The sequence below is a fragment of the Lactuca virosa genome, chromosome 2 (assembly GCF_052849685.1).
Source record: "Lactuca virosa cultivar CGN04683 chromosome 2, Lactuca_virosa_CGN04683_v6, whole genome shotgun sequence".
Classification (NCBI taxonomy): Eukaryota; Viridiplantae; Streptophyta; class Magnoliopsida; order Asterales; family Asteraceae; genus Lactuca; species Lactuca virosa.
The window spans coordinates 252,781,314-252,798,169 of NC_136427.1; the positions used below are offsets into that span (position 1 = coordinate 252,781,314).

The 16,856-nt window shown below is 36.4% G+C and overlaps 1 protein-coding gene across 4 annotated transcripts; it reads right to left on the minus strand.

The window, feature by feature from the left end:
• Positions 1-5,620: 5,620 nt before the first annotated feature.
• Positions 5,621-14,166, minus strand: LOC145160774 (uncharacterized). 4 transcript variants are annotated; one of them, XM_079080095.1, is made up of 25 exons: positions 13,853-14,166; positions 12,565-13,209; positions 12,366-12,490; positions 12,172-12,266; positions 11,872-12,087; positions 11,692-11,779; positions 11,539-11,590; positions 11,285-11,350; positions 10,933-11,054; positions 10,780-10,850; positions 10,471-10,665; positions 10,340-10,381; positions 9,976-10,083; positions 9,796-9,885; positions 9,581-9,656; positions 9,210-9,306; positions 8,970-9,039; positions 8,000-8,176; positions 7,755-7,877; positions 7,302-7,385; positions 6,883-7,067; positions 6,633-6,771; positions 6,337-6,396; positions 6,145-6,222; positions 5,621-6,014 (listed from the first exon to the last, which is right to left on the minus strand). In XM_079080095.1, exons 2-25 carry the CDS (start codon positions 13,128-13,130, stop codon positions 5,907-5,909), a joined length of 3,033 nt encoding a protein of 1,010 aa, XP_078936221.1. In that variant the 5' UTR covers positions 13,131-13,209; positions 13,853-14,166; the 3' UTR covers positions 5,621-5,906. The 4 variants fall into 4 exon arrangements, with proteins under 4 accessions (XP_078936221.1, XP_078936222.1, XP_078936223.1 ...); XM_079080096.1 differs by having other exon boundaries at positions 10,340-10,378; positions 13,853-14,165; XM_079080097.1 differs by lacking the exon at positions 11,285-11,350 and having other exon boundaries at positions 13,853-14,165.
• Between the last annotated feature and the right edge of the window lie 2,690 nt (positions 14,167-16,856).

Consider the following 16,856-nt stretch of genomic DNA (forward strand, 5'->3'; position numbering starts at 1 on the left):
AAGGCCAGCTAGACTCATCATGTGGGCTCATAGGTAATCTAGCCCGATGAATGTGGACCCGAGGGGTACTCTAGTCCGATGACTGATTGGACTCGTTGCATATTGGCATTCCAGTCCGATGATTGATTGGGCCTGGGTAATCCAACTCGATGGCTGTGGACCCGAGGGTATTCCAGTCTGATGACTGATTGGACCCAACATGCATGATTGTATATGTTATGTCGTGTGGTGGTATTTTGGGGGAACTCACTAAGTTTTGGATTACAGTTTAAGTGTTATGTTTCATGTACTTCTGTTGATTGGGGCAAGGTGAAGGCTTGATCATGCACATCCTCCAGATTTTATGAGATTTGATTTGGGATGCTCTCATTTGTGATTTTGACACTTCAAAACTATGTTTTGTAAACATTTATGGTTTTTGGTTGGTTTTGAAAAAATGAAAATTTTACCTTGATTTTTGGGATGTTACATAAATACTTAGCTCGATGTCTTCGTCTTCCTCTCATCAACGACTATAAGTTGTAACCACTATGAGTTGTAACCACTACCAGAGACATTAAGGAATAAAGACATTAAGAAATGCTTATGTGATTTTCTTGCCAAGGAACGAACCTCTTGGAGTTAGGATAACCATGTATGTCACTTATGGAACTGTTGAAACTCACCGGCGAGGTTCCGATTTTGGTTCCCTAATTTTTTGCAAAAAAATGTGAATTTTTTTGTAATAACCCTAATTTTTTGTTTGGACAAAACCTTATTTATTTTCTATAAACCCTAATATTCATCTATGTCTCCTTCGTTGTCAAACAAGGTACAAGAATTGTGATTACTTTGCGTCGGCATTCGAGACTCTTCGACAGAGGTTATGTGAGGCCCCGGTATTGACCTTTCCGGGGGGAGTAGAGGATTTTGTGGTATTTTGTGATGCATCCATCACCGGTTTGGGGGCAGTCCTTATGCAGAAAGGGCGGGTGATTGCTTATGCTTCGCGGCAGGTTAAGCCGCATGAGACGCGATATCCCACACATGATCTGGAGTTGGGGGCAGTGGTGTTTGCCCTCAAGATTTGGAGACATTATCTTTATGGGGTCCATTGTACTGTTTACACTGATCATAAGAGTTTGATATATCTTATGGATCAGCCGAACCTGAAGAAAAGGCAACGCAGGTGGCTGGACGTGGTCAAGGATGATGAGTGCGAGATCCTTTACCATCCGGGCAAAGAGAACGTGGTAGCGGATGCTTTGAGCCGCAAGTCGGCTGAGTCTTCAGTTGGGGAGATGTGTATGAGGATATCCGTTGATTCTCCGTTGTTGGGTTTGATCAGAGAGGCTCGGGCAGAGGGAGTTTGAAAAGAGAACTGGAAGTAGGAGAGGATCAGGGGTGAGATCGACAGGTTTGTCACCGATAGTCGAGGGTTGTTAACTCGATGCAGACAAGTTTGGGTCCCAGTTTCTGGAGGGATCAGACATATTGTGCTGCAGACCGCTCAGAGTCGCCAGAAGAGCTATGCCGACCGACGCCCATCAGAGTTGGAGTTTCAGGTCAGCGATATGGTATTATTGAAGGCCTCACCTTGGAAAGGTGTGATACGCTTCAGGAAGAGGGGGAAGTTGGGCCCCCGGTATATTGGACCTTTCCGTGTGATCGCCAGGGTAAGCAGGGTGGCTTACCGGTTGGATTTGCCTAGCGAGCTCAGTCAGATCCACAACACTTTCCATGACTCTCTGTTGCGTAAGTGTGTGTTGGACAATGAGACAATGATTTCTTTGGATGATATTCAGGTCGATGAGCGCCTGAATTATATTGAGAGACCGATGGCTATCTTGGAAAGAAATATGAAGGTCCCACGCAACAAGGAAATACCTTTGGTAAAGGTTTAGTGGCAGCATCGGAGAGGCTCCAAGTGGACCTGGGAGCCGGAGGCTGAGATGAGGGAGCATTATCCTGAGTTATTCACTGCAGCAGACTTCTAGGAAAAAGTCGAAGTCAAGTGGGGGAGAATTATAACATACGATTTAAGGTACTTTCATTATTAACCCTAAAATTGAAGTATAGTGCATCCTGATGATTTTTGGCAAATTGGTCCAAACGCCAGGCGTTTGGCACGAGACGCTTGGCGTTCAAACGCCAGGTGTTCTATGATGAACGCCAGGCGTTTGCACGCAGAGATCAAACCCTAATTTTTAGGGTTTGCACCCTATTTAAAGAACATTATGGCCTCAAAACCCTTTCTCTCACCAGCCTCCATCTTTAGAACGACCCATCTTGCAAACCCTAGCCCTATTATTACATTTTGAAGCTTTAGTGTCTGTTTTTGTGTGTTCCAAAGGAAGAAGAAGGTGGTGGTAAAGCTTGGAAGCTTGTAGAAGCTTTAGATATGGGATCTTCATCATCCCAGCAACCTCCAGGAGGTATAAAGCTCTGAACTTGATCATCATATCTCTAGATCTTGATTATGTTAGAAGTTTATGCTTATTAGCCCCCATTTTCTTGGTATTTTTAGGGTAGGAGCTACCTTAGACCAAAGGAGTTGTCCTTTTGGACGTTTTAGGGTAGATTAAGTGATAAAAATGTGATCTTGGACCTTCCTTTCACTCCATGCAAGTTTTAAGATGTCTTAATGGGTTAAGGAGTTGGAGTTTTAGCTTTTGGGCTCATTGTAGCCATCCATGGCCATAAAGTTTGCAACTTTATGGCTTTAGGTGTTGCATTATGTTTGGATCTGAAGTTTGGACTGGATATCTTAAGCCATTAAGTCATTAGTTTGGAAGGTGGTGAATAGCGAGCAAACGCCAAGCGTTCGCATGGGAACGCCCGATGTTCGGACGCCAGGCGTTGTAGGGAGGAACGCTAGGCGTTCTGTGCTGAAGCCCAATGGGTCGATTTTGGGCCTTGGGACATTAGGGCTTTTGGGCTTTGGACTAGCATGTTGGGCTTCCTTGGATTTTAGGCCCATGATGGGTCCGGGCCCAATTTGGAAGATTGGGCCCAATATGTTTATCTGTTATGTATATGCCGACATGTTATGTGCGGTTGGGTTGAGGCGGACCAGTCAGGCCGAAGGCCCAGAGAACGGTCCAGATAGGTTGAAGGCCCGGTGAGGCGGTCCAGTCATGCTGAAGGTTCCGTATGCATGCTATTTTTTGTTATGTTTATGTGGTGGTGCTTTGGGGGAAAACTCACTAAGCGTTGGCTTACAGTTTTGTGTTATGGTTTCAGGTACTTCGGATGATCGCGGGAAGGCGAAGGCGTGACCGTACACATCCTCTTGTTTATGGCTTGTGATTTTGGAAGACTCTAATATTTGGAAGATATTTTGAAAACCATGATTTGTAAACCATTTATGATTTTGGGTTGATTTTAAAATGTTAAATTTCTTGTGATTTTTATGGATGTTACATCTTTTCTTCAAGTTCTCGTAAATATGTCTACACAATGTTTGTGCTCTGTAAAGGGTAACATTTCTTTCACTGCCTCAATCAGACCCTTTTAAGAAAACAAATAAGTTATGACAACTCATGTTTAAATAAAAAATAAAAATGTAAAAAACTAAAAATTAACGATTACCTTGTGTTGATATGACATCAAAGTATAGTCATTTCCTAAATTCAGTTGTAGGTCAACGAGATTATCCAAAAACCACTTCCAGTTGTCCTTGTTCTCTACACAAACAATTGTCCATGCCATATGGTAAATTTGGTTGTTTGCATCCCCGCTAATAGCACTAATCAATTCTCCTTTGCAAATTCCCCTTAGAAAACACCCATCAAGACCTATTATTTTTGTACAACCCTCCATCTATCCCTTGTTTACTCCCTAAAAGCACACATATAATTTACTAAAATAGTTTTTCCTGCCTGTCATGCAATTGACATCAAGCTTCATAAAAGACCCTGGATTTGATCTCCTTATTTCTTCATCATAGGACCATAATGTTGCATAGTGTTCCACAATATATTCTTCAATAAGTTGCAATGCATACTTTTTAGCTCTTCTACATTGTCCAAGACTTACTTGAATACGAAACTTCTTTATTACTTTCAATCTAAGTTTCCTTACACTAATCTTCTACATATGTAAAATTTAGTTACTATAGTGACCATAACTTAAATTTTCTTGCAAAATTATGCTCACTCTTCAAAGATTTTATCTAGAAGGTTTCTTCATCACTCATTCAGGATGCACATAACCTGAATGTGCAAGAACCCTTATAACACAAAATTAATTGTCTTTTCCTATCATTATTTTGAAACAAAGTTGGTACTCAATGGCCAAAACATAGTCACGCAACGTGATTTCACTTGCCTTGGGTCCTTAAACCCCATACCAAGTACATGCTTTTTCTTTTTCCAATGTAAAGATTCATTAAAAATGGCATATACCTAGTCTCACTTGCATCCTCAACAGCTTTATCATTGTTGATGTTGAAGTCCTCTCCCTTTTGAGCAGACAATTTACTCAGAAATTCTCCATTTGATGTTATGTTCATAAGTAATGTTTCCTCGGTATAATCAACATAAACTTCACCCATATTAGCTACTTCTTTCTCATTTCCCCACCCATGATGCATGGATCATGTTCATCTTATTCATTGACTTCATCAACAAACAATTCATCTATTCCAACACCAGTATGGTCCACATAGAAAGAAATTTTACCATTTGTTTCATAAGCATAAAAACTGAAAGATGCATAGTCTAGATCATTTGCAATGGAAGAATCTCATCCAACAATGTTTCATCATACTCACAATAGTAAAGTTTCTTGCACTATTCTTGCATGAAACGTTCAAGCCAGGTCACACACTCAAAGTAGGTCATACCAGCAAAATCATGATCGTCAATGGTAAAGGTGAAACCATTAGCATAAGAGAAGAGATCACGAACAAAACCCCATCATAGTTGAGCTCCACTTTCGCATAAACTCCATCAGGATTCGGATTTGCCACGTCCACTGCTTAGATGCTTTTACACTTGAAAAAACCCTAGGTTTTTTTGGTCTACTTTTTTGTTTATGGAACAAACCGATGGAAGAAACTATACCACATTAATATATCGATACTTCATTTAAACGATGTCGAATTACTTACATGTCGTTAAAAAATATATTTAGTATCATCAAATCAACAAAATTGGATGATTGCTTCACATTTCTCAAAATGGTTCAGTTGACACGTGAATTCATACATAAATGACCTATCGTGCAAAAAGGAAATACATTAAGGACCTAATAAAGACAATTAATTAATGTTCTCCAAGGTCATTTTCCCATTTATTTGAACCAAAAAAAGAGAAGTTCGGAGAAAGAGAGTGAAGAAGGGTTGACGCTCCTTCTACAATGGGACAAGACTCGAGTATTGGTGATGAAAGCCAATGGCCTGTCACAGACAAACTTCTTGCCAAGTATTCTCATCAAATTGGGACTTATGAGAGTCCGAATCGCCCAACAATGAATGAATGGTCGAGGCCGAGGTTTGTCTTGTCTTCCTTCTTAAATAAAATAAGGCTAAATAAGACTTGCATTTATTTGTTTGTGTATTTATTATTCTCTACATTCACATTCACTCTGAGAAAGAATTGTATTATCATGGGATTGAGAATGGGAAGATTTAGGGTGCTTATGAAATAAATGGAAAATTTTATAAGGAATTATTAGTCTTGTCTTCATCGGGTGCTATCTATCTATCTATCTATCATCTTTAACAGAGAGTGTAGTATTTGACAAGATAGAATACATAAAATCATATCATATTTCCTTATGCAAGCAAGGCTCTCCTTATCTTCACCACAAGTACAAACAAACATTGTGTGTGTCTGTGTCTGCGCGACCTACCTACATTATCTTCCATCTTCCATTTTTGGCAAATGGCAATGCCCTAATATGAAAATCTGTCATGTCATCCATCAAAATCCGAATGGTGATTTCCTCCTGCTTCCGCCTTCTCCATATTGCTCGTTCCATTTTCTGAGTTCATTCATGCTTGTTGCATCATAAGCAACAGATGGGCCCACCTATACATTTTATATATATATATATATATATATATATATATATATATATATATCATCCAACAATTTTAAGTTTATAACCAACGGAAAAGACAACGGAAGTGAAGTGTTGTTTGAGTTGTTGGAAAAGAACCTTGGCTTTGGATTGAATAAAATCATCCAAATTAAGCGCTCTTAATGCTGCTGCTGGAGTTGTGTCGTGTTTCTTTCCCTGTGAAATGGGAATGGGAATGGGATTGATGTATAAAAAAAAAATAAACAGAAACATATAAAGGACTACAATGAGTTAGTTAGTTGGTTATAAAGCTGAAAGAAAAAAGCTTACTTTCTTTTCTTCATCTAAAAGTTGTTGAACGGGTCTATATGCCGCAGCAATACACAGATTCTGCACAAAACAAAAGAAGAGAGAAAGAAATATAATCAACGAGGAGAGGACATAATTTAATACAGCAAGAAAAGAAAAGAAGAGACTTTGTCATCGTCCCAACTTTTTTACAAACTCATTTATTATCTATCTGTCTAGCTCCTTCCAAATGCTCCCCATTGTTTATTTTCTCAAGTATTTTTTAACCATCATATCATATCATTTATAATACAGATGACATTTAGATGATTGATTACCTTCAAATCACTCCCAGAGTATCCTTCAGTTGCATTTGCAAGAGCTCTGATATCAAAACCAGGTGCTACATTCTCTTGGGCAAGAAATATTTTGAGTATCTTCAATCTATTATCCGCATCTGGCAGGTCCACATATATCCTAAAAACCCAACCCAACCCCACCCCAATATAAGCAAACATTACATTACACCAAAGTAGCTTAAATATGGTATGGTATGTTATGTTATGTTATGTTATGTTATGTTGTTACCTTCTTGGTAATCTACGGATGACAGCATCATCAAGATCAAAGGGTCGATTAGTGGCACCAAGAATGAGAATCCTCTGACTGTCTTTTGATCTCAATCCATCCCATGCTGCCATGAACTCGTTCCTCATTCTTCTCGTTGCCTCATGCTCAAACCCCCCTCCACGCGCCCCAAGCAGACTGTCTACCTGTTTGTTTGTTTGTTTGTTGTTCAACATCCACATCCACATCCACCAAATAATGTTAAAAAAAAAAAAAAAAAAAAAAAAAAAAAAAAAAAAAAAAAAAAACTAAACATAAGGATCATGTTAAGGGCATTCACGCCTGTCTGTCTTTTGCACAGAAAGAATGAGTGGGTTTTTTTGGTTGTGCTGTGCAGTAATAATATGATGTTTTTGATTTGAAAAATAAACATTACCCACCTCATCAACAAAAACAATAACAGGGGCCAACTTGCTGGCAAAGGAGAATAGGGCCTTTGTAAGCTTTTCCGCATCACCAAACCACTGTGGATACATAACAATAAATATCAGAAAAACAGGAGCCAACCAGAGAAGGAAAAATATCACTTGCAACCTACATTACAATACAATTTCTTATTACACATAACAGCAACGTACTAACTTTTTTACCCATATATATATGTATATAATAATAGCATACTTACATATTTTTTTACCAATAATAGCAACCTAATTGCTACCTGAGTAAGTAATAGTAATGTAGTTTATTTGTTACATATTGCTGCTATTATCAGTGAACAGGTTGCTATTTATGTGTAGAGAATAGAGATGTAAGTGTGTTGCTATATCTAATTAAGTAGATACACTGGTTATTTGGTATTTATTGATTGGGTGGAAATGCAAGTAGAGTACCTTGGATGTAAGTGTGGAACCAGTTATGCTGATAAAGTTAGCTCCTGCTTCAGTTGCAAGTGCTTTTGCAAGAAGTGTTTTCCCAGTTCCAGGAGGCCCGAAAAGCAATATTCCTTTGCAAGGCTGGTTGGTAAGGTTGACAACAAGAACAAATCAAAAAGAAAAGGAATACTTTTTTTGTTAGCTAGCTACACAAAGTCAACAGCCATTCAAAAATAAGATAAAATAAAATTAAAAATACAGACCCTGAGTAGATTTCCACGAGAGAAAAGCTCAGGTCTTTTCATTGGAAGAATGGCAAGTTCATGTAATGCAGTTTTCACATCCTCAAGAGCACCAATGTCATCAAACTTTATACCGATTTCACCCGGAGGCACCACTGCTGAAATGAAGTTGCTCTCATACTCATCCTTTGCAAGGTTCTGTGGCATTCATTCATTTATATTGTGTATGAATGATACAAGAAAAATTTTGTGTAGTGATCAAAAATCAGATACATCATCTGTATATAAGCTGCTTACTTTATTTATAACTGGCAAACAGCATTCTTAATTGAAATAATGATGCCATTTATCTGATGGTTATCGAAATAATTTTATAATACTTGAATATGAGATAAGGTCATACATATATATACATTATAAAATAGCAAGCAACATGCTATCCGTTTGTCCCATTTAATCCACTCTAACTATTTTTTATGTATCTATCAAAAAAGCATATTTGACTTTCTTCAGTGTCTCATCTCATCAACATTTTGGTTTACGATATTAAACCATTTGCAAAGTATGTTGGTTGTTATTGATAAGCAAAATATTTCCCTGTTTCCAAATGCCAAATGGTTTGGTATTTTTGCATCAAAACAAAAGATTGCTGAGATGATGACTTGAAAAAGTCTCAAGTTTTTTTACCAAATGGCCTAAGTGAGATGCTACTGTAACTAGGTATGTACAAAAAGACGAATTGCAGGGATAGCAACATACTTAACTCTTGCTAGTGCTACCAATATGGATGGGAAATCCATGTTAAAAAGATACTATACTAGTAGTATCTTTTTAACTATAATAGCAATCTACTTACCAGTAATAGTAATATATAACTTCAGGAATGTTTACACACACCATGATTATAATTATTCTATTGTCATGAAAAGCATATATGTATGGCCTTCTAAAAGCATGTATACATTAAGATGAAATAAAGCAAAGAACAAACCTTTAGGTTTTGTGCAGGCTTCTTGGAGATCAATTCCTGCTCCGTTAGTCTCATAATTGCAATTTCAAGGCTTCATGTTTCAAAACATAATTCAGTTAAATAACGTGAGCTGATTAATTTAGCCAAATACTGTTTCATTTTTCAACTTTACTTTGTGGTCCCCACATCATTAGTCAATGCCCACAAAATGGAAGTCAGAAATGAAACTAATCAAAAGCACCTACAGAGTGAAAATAATACCTTTCACGGGGCAAATTTAATCTATCAGACTTGACAGAAGGAAGATCACAAGTGGACAGATAATGATTTTTAGCCCAACCAACAACGTTCTCCGCTTCTACAAAAAAAAAAAAAAAAAAAAAAAAAAAAAAAAAACACACACACAACAGAATTCCAATATAAGTGTTTCTTTTTGACTTATTGCAGAAAGAAGAACTTAATAAAGAAAGTCAAGGAAATGAGGCTTTCTCCATTTAGCCCCAACTTTTCCCTACATTTATATTTTCCTTCCATTTCGCCAAGTGTGTTATCATTTTATCAAATATCTTTTAGTCATCATTTATCCAGACATCACTTACTGGAAGAAATAAAGAAAAAGAAACAGATCTTACTCTTTGTCGTCAGTATCACTCCATCAGTATTTACATGCAAGAGGTCCACACAAGAGAGTTCATTTTCCTCAAGAACCTGAAAAAGATATGTATTTTAAATACCCATAAACAGAAAACACTAATAAAAAACAAGTAACGCATGCATGAAATTATTGCATTATAAAAGAGAGAGAGAGAGAGAGAGAGAGAGAGAGAGAGAGAGAGGATGTATATACCTTATGCAATTCATTTATATTGCTCCTTGATATCACAATCCGTCTGTCTTCATCAATTTGTTTATTGAATACTCTAAGTGGATCTTCCTCCTGGAATGAAAAAGACCAAGAATAATAAATGAGTATGTAATTGTAAATATGTTAAATGGAATTCTACTAAGCTTCCAGTTTGTTAATTACCTTTGGAGGATGCAAAGACATGATATTAGTGAATATCTTGTATATATCATTGTCCTCTGGCCTTCTCGTTGGCTTTAGTCCCTCAGTAAGTCGCTTTAAAGAGAGAGGCTGAATAAGAATACAAGTTCCAGTTTCAGTTAACGAATGTCAACTCATAAAAAATAGCAAAATACTTCTGTTGATTTGTTTTTAGCGTATCCTATCCTATGTGTTATGTAACTATATTTTTCAGATGGTTAAACAGGTTTCTGGTCAAATGTTGCATCTTTTGGTCCCAAAATGAAATGTCATTGCATAAATTTGTTTTGGAAAAAAACAAGTGATAACATAGAGTATTTAGAAAGTAAAAAAATCAAAGAATTACCAGTTTTGCAAGGCGACCTAAATTTGGAAGGATCATAGTCTGCTAACAAAACAAAAGCATTACCAAATCTATTATTTAGTATGAAAGATATAAGAAAGGCAAGAAACATGACAACAGAAAACAAAACTTACAAATTTCTCTTTCTCTTTTGATCCAGTAGCAACTTTATTTTGCCCACATATCAAAACAACAGGACCCGATATCTGGTCAAACATTTCCTGAAGCCTATTCACAAATTCTTTTCGGTTTGACTTAGAAACAGCTCTTGACAACCATAAAGATGAGTCTGGGAAATACACAATAAGAGGTTGCACAGACTTCAACACCTGCAGCCAATCATAATAAGAAAACTAACAAACAAACAAAATACTTGTTTTACTTTTCATTTTTTATGTTATAATGAACATGGTCTGAACTATAGAAAGAAGCATGTATGCAACCTCGGATAATGCCTGCATTGCAATATAACAGTCTTCAGCTTCAGTATCAAAATCACGCTCAACATGCTTAACTGCATATAAACACCAACATTTTCATCTTCATCTTCATTATAGCATTCATTAATGTTGTTAGATATACAAAAAGAAAATTACCAAGAAGCCAATATATTGATGGTTTTGCAGATTGATCATTGTCTTCTGTGTTATCCAGGATAACTGCAACTCTTTCCCCACTAATCTCATAAATCTCCCCACGTTGACCAGTGCCTAAAGGTCTGAAAAAGAAAATAAAAATTACCAGAAACAGATTAACACCAACAACTCTATTTGTAAAGGATAAGTTTTATAATATATTCACAATCATAAACAAGCAAAACCAAAAGCAAATCAAGAAAGAATGAAAGATTTAAGTACATGAAACTATTGGAATCTTGATATACATGCATTTATCAACAGTTGTTTTATTATTATTATTATTATTATTTCATACAACTTACCAACCCACCTGCGTGAAATAACGGTATATGCATTTGTGGGACCATCAGACGTTGCTATCGACCCCAATTTTATCCTGTGATGCATTCAACTACTAATTGAACATAAAGTAATTACAGCAACTAGGGTTTCAAATTTCAATACTTGAGTTGATTTTAATGTATTCAAGAGACTTAACACAGCAAGCAATAGCAAATAAAGTAATTGCATTTGCAGCAACTAATTGGGAGAGAGATAACTGAAGAAGAAGAAGAAGACAATAACCTGTTATCTTCTTCCACATGGACAGAAGGCCCAACATACTTCACACGATCCCCTGGTTTAAACCATATAAAAAATAAATTAGGTGTTACCAAACAAAAAATGAATTTATAATTAATTACTTAATAGAAAATGGAAATGAAAATGAAAATCTACCTTTCTTTAAAGGCTCCTTTGTGTCCTCAGAACACTCGGTGTCCTGCTTTGATGATTCAGGAGGAATCTCCCCAACAACAGCAATGTTCTGTTACAGAATATAGATAGAAGTGTGAAATGAAGTTTTTGAAAAAGGTAATTAACTAATTACAAATGTACCCTTATTATGTAAGGTCTTACTTTTGTAAAATCTTCAAGGTTCCCAGGAACAAGTTTCTTCAAGGCTTCAGCTGCACGAGCTTCAACATCTTCATCATCTGACCCTGGCTCACCACTGCTAGTCCACTCTTCTTCATTGCTTGCTTCATCATCAACTTCTGATTCTGATGTCATCTCTTCACCTGATTCACCATGTTCATCATCTGACTCGTTTTCTGAGTTATCTTCACCAAAATCCTGCAACAATTAACATTTAACCACCACAACCACAATCATTTCAAGAATCCAAAAGCTAGAAAACAATTGCACATTTAAACTTACATAAGGAGCTAAAACACTGCTGTCAAGAATCAATAATGGAACTTGTAAATCGCGTGCAAGTGCTCTGATGAATCTTTCTCTGTAAAGCTCAGTGCCTGCATTGCATCATCACAATCATTAATCATTCTTACACTCAGTAACTAAAGTTTCTTTTAAATTTAACCCAAATTTACCCTTTTTCAATTCATTCATACCTGGTACACTCTGGAGCAGTATTCTCCCACTTGAAGAATCTAGACGTGAACCATATGTTGTGGTAAATTTCTTGTTTTTCAAATGAGAAGCAGCACATTCAACTAAAAGATTCTTGGAATGTTCACTGTGATAAGATGAAAAAAGTAAGAACTTTGAAAGTAAAAGAACAATGTAATAATACAATATCTTGAAGCTTACTGTATATAGTAAGGAAATGAATCCCATGAGACAGTTTGTTTCTCCCATGGAATAATCCTTCGTAAGAACTCATTCTTGAATCTTTGTCTTTTAGTTAAAAAGGGTGATTCTTTTCTTTTACTTTCAATAGCCAATTTCTCGTTAATAAGCCATTCCTTTTGATCTTGTTCACCTAAACGAGCATGTGCATCATGGTGATTCACATCCTCCTTGATACTTTCTTTTCCGATACTACCCTTATCAGACTTCAATGCGTCTTTCAAGGGCACGTGTTTATCTTCACTTGAGTTTCTTCCATCACCCTCTGAGCTATAAAATCGAAAAGAACCACTAGAATTTGTGTATGAGCCTGCAAGTAATCTTGGAGAAGCAGAGCTGGAAAACTTTGAAGGGTTTGAAAGATATCTTCTGATAATAATATTCCCAGAAAACCGATTTGTTACAAGAGTTTTTCGGGTTAAAGATCGATAACAGGTTTTCTCACAATAATTTGAACCTGTCAAATACTTGTATGGTTGAACCATGAGGTCCCATCTTTTATTCTTGTACTTTAGTATTGAATTCATTAGAGCCTCTCACGTTTTGTGTAGATTACAATAATGGCAATGGGTTCCACGATATTCTTATTAACTCGGATCTCACTTCCTAAAAAAGGGGCACCAAAGAAACAAAACAAAAGTAAGATATAAATTCCAAAAGTACCACATAAAGTTTCATACTATAAGTGTCTAGAACACCAAGCTGTTCATATATAAAACTATACGTATTCCAAAATTCACATATATTTATACCAAAACCACAGCCTTCCACAATCACATTACAACTGGGATAGTAACTGAGGCACATCTAAACAAAACTAAAATGTGACACTGAGTTTAACAGATGCATAAACGGATAAACCTAACAAGAGACTTCTAATATTTTTATCTCAATATTAAAAAGACATTCAACCCGATACCATATCTTATGCTTATGGGTCTTTAGTTAATCTCCAACTCCTCAGAAAAGACCATGAATGTCCAATGGGCTCGTTTGTTAGCTTCAAATCTTCGATAGATTTGTTTTTGTTGCATATTATAAAACAGGATTTCCGTTAAAGGATAAACAGTACATTCTCAAGCTATAAAACGGAAACATGCATGTCAGTTATAAACATTTCAATCGTTCTAGGAATGGAGGTAAACTTTAATTAACATATGACATTGACATCCAAAAAGAAAAAGGGGGAAAGAGCAAACATGATATTTGAATCAATAGTAAGTCTAGCAGATACGAAAAATAAACAGACCTTTAATTCATCTACCTACGCTGCAAAAGAAGTAAGACAATCTCAACTCAAAGACGAAACTGCGTTGCCATTGAAATAGACAGAGGGAGGGAGGGAGGGTCATTAGTAAGAAAGGGGTAAAGGGATCTGGGTGTCTTCAGTATCGGAAGGAAAAGGGGGTGAAATCGATTGCGTTTATTGATTTTAACCTAAGGAGACATCGGTTCACCGTTGTTCCAAACAGCAAAAGGTAGGGGAGGCGTTAGTGTTATGGGTTGTGGCGCAAGTCTTGGAGGCGGGCGAAACTAGAGGAGTGTTTGTGGATTACTTTTCCAAGGCAAAATTACACAATAACAATAGGGTTACTTTTGAAAGATCGACAGATGCATGTCTCTCTAGACCAATATTACATTTTTCTTTTAAATTAAATAGTTACGATTAAACAAAATTTCATAAATGGTTCTTATGGTTTTCAAAAAGTTGTATTTTTAGGATACGTTTTCCAAACGTTACACAAATGGTCCCCTTCTCGTTGTCTCCTTGACCGACGCCTCAACAAAGCCTCGCCCTTAATCGTTGTGCAAATTACCCACAAACTAACAATCCCCTCGAAAATCAAGCATAACAAAAATCTCATAACTCAGTGTATCAGCACCATCTAGCCAAATAAATTTTCAACGCCAATTCAATTTGATATCGGTTTCAATCAATTCAACTATCAATTTCAAGAAACGCCAAATAACTTGATCCAATAAATTATCAAATCTCCTCAATTCTTATTCGATTTGATATCAATTCTTTGAAACTCGGTGTATCAACACCATAAGGGAGTCGTTTTCTTCTAATCAGACTCTTGGGAGCGACGAAAGGCTAGACGTTTTTTAGAATGGATTGACCGAGGATGTGTATGAGTCTGATGTCGATGAAGAATTTTAGGACGCCCTCGGTTGTGGTGTGTAACGTCGTGATTTTTACCCCAAAATTTTTCTTTTTATTTAACACTTTTTAACAGAAAATGCAACGAAAGTCTTTTATAAAATTCACTTTAAATAAACCACACGTTACCATCTTTCAGAAACAACCCGGTTAAAACCGCTTAAGTTTAAGAAAACCATTATTGAAAAGTAACAACCAAAACATGTCTAAGTGGTATCGTTTAAGTAATATCAAACTACCCCAAAGATAAACGCTCCCAACCTACCCAATCCATGCTTCTAAGTTACATGTACCGAGCCAAAGGCACAAGCTACAAGAAACAAGTGTTAGCCCCTGCTGAGTGAGTTAATATAAGTTGCATATAGTCGTAGGGAAAACGTACGATTCCCAAATGGGTCAACAATTCAGTTTATGACATAACAACGTTAAGCAACAAATACTCCTTACTCACATATACAATACATATAACAACAAATTCATCATGTACCACCAAAAGCATAACATATCACCAAAAACAACATATATCACCAAAAGCATCACATATCACCAAAACATAACATATCACCAAAAGCATCACATATCACCAAAAGTGATAGTTTATTTTATTTACTTCTTTTTATAGTTTATTTTAGCATATTTCATTCATAATTTATATAATTTCCATGCATATTTTCCTTTTTGTTATTTTATGGCCACTTTCGGGTACTTTCGAATTTTGTGAGCATAATTGCAGGTTTTCGGGTCTAGCGGAGCGGGAATGTTTGGGACGTATGGAAAGCGATGGGAATTGGTAGACAACAAGGATCTTAGGCGTGGTGATAATGTGTCACACCCCAAAACCGGAACGGCGGAAACGTTCTGGGGCGGAGGACGTCATGCGTAGTATCATAACAATTGTATCATAGCAAGCATAGTAAACACAACCAGACATTGAATACATATGTGAAAAGGTTTACATTGTTTAATACATAGTTTTGTTCATAGCAAAAGTAAAATAGTAAAGACGTGACTCTAACGCTCCAACTTCTCCGAACTCCTGGAAGTACCTGTCTACTAATACCCTCAGAATACAAGCAGTTTTGAAAGAATATCAGCATAAAGCTGGTGAGTTCATAAGCGTTTAGTTTTTTTAGTAGGAAATGTTCTTTGATCCTTTTGAAAAGTGTTCCTTAAGAAAATCCTATATTTTCTTAATAAAAGCATGTTTGAAAACCTATTCCTTCCATGACTTCTAGATTCGTACCAAGGTATGTACAATCCAAGGTGTCGTGGAATGAATATGAATATCCGTTGTTTATAAAACAAATCCGTTTTGAATAGCCGGTTTATCCCGGGAAATTCCTATATTTTCCTTAAAGGTTGATAGTTGGTTATATGTTCTTGTCTGAGGTGTACAAGTATCTACCATACTTGTATCGTTAGACGTAGTTTTCTTGTTTACTCGCTGTGAGGTGTATTAGCCTTATTACATAAATAAAACTAATAAATAAGTGGTGAACTAAGTCCTAAGGGTATTATTAATACTTTCTAGTAATCAAATCGATTATTACTTTGAGGTTAGTTCACTTATTTCATTATTACACATGTATGTTGTTGTTATCTAGGTTGTGAGTGTCATAATCGTACTTAGACTTGATATGGCACGTAACGGGGCCAGTATATTTTTATGACTTTGTCACCCCTGGATCTATCGGTCCAACTGTAGCTAGCAGTAAGGTGCGGGATAGTCGGTCCCGTATAGATCTATACACAACAGTCACGCTCTCCCTACAAGAGATTTTGGTTACAAGTGCTAGTCCTACACCCAGTTTCTGTGGGGGTGTTACTAAGGACGTGTCTCCAACTTTAGACTAACAATTTGCATGTAATAATACTAAAAATCATGTTTACGTTTTGTATGAATCCTTTATAAAATAACACATTTTACAATATGATTCACAAATTCGTTGCTTTAGTTTTGAAAACTGTTTTTACGAGTTGATTTCTTAATCGTTTGGTAAAACTGTTTTATGTATTAAAAGCATTCTGAACATAAAATAATATACTTTGAGCACAAGTTTCCTTGTACTTTTGCTTGTATTCCCCCCCC

What these genes read in the sequence shown, in the direction of transcription:
- LOC145160774 (XM_079080095.1), bottom strand. Translation starts at nt 13,130, where the DNA reads ATGAATTCAATACTAAAGTACAAGAATAAAAGATGGGACCTCATGGTT. An exon ending in GCAGTGTTTTAGCTCCTTAT is followed by an intron (nt 12,088 to 12,171) that starts GTAAGTTTAAAT and finishes TAATTGTTGCAG; the next exon opens with GATTTTGGTGAAGATAACTC. An exon ending in TATACCGTTATTTCACGCAG is followed by an intron (nt 11,055 to 11,284) that starts GTGGGTTGGTAA and finishes TTTCTTTTTCAG; the next exon opens with ACCTTTAGGCACTGGTCAAC.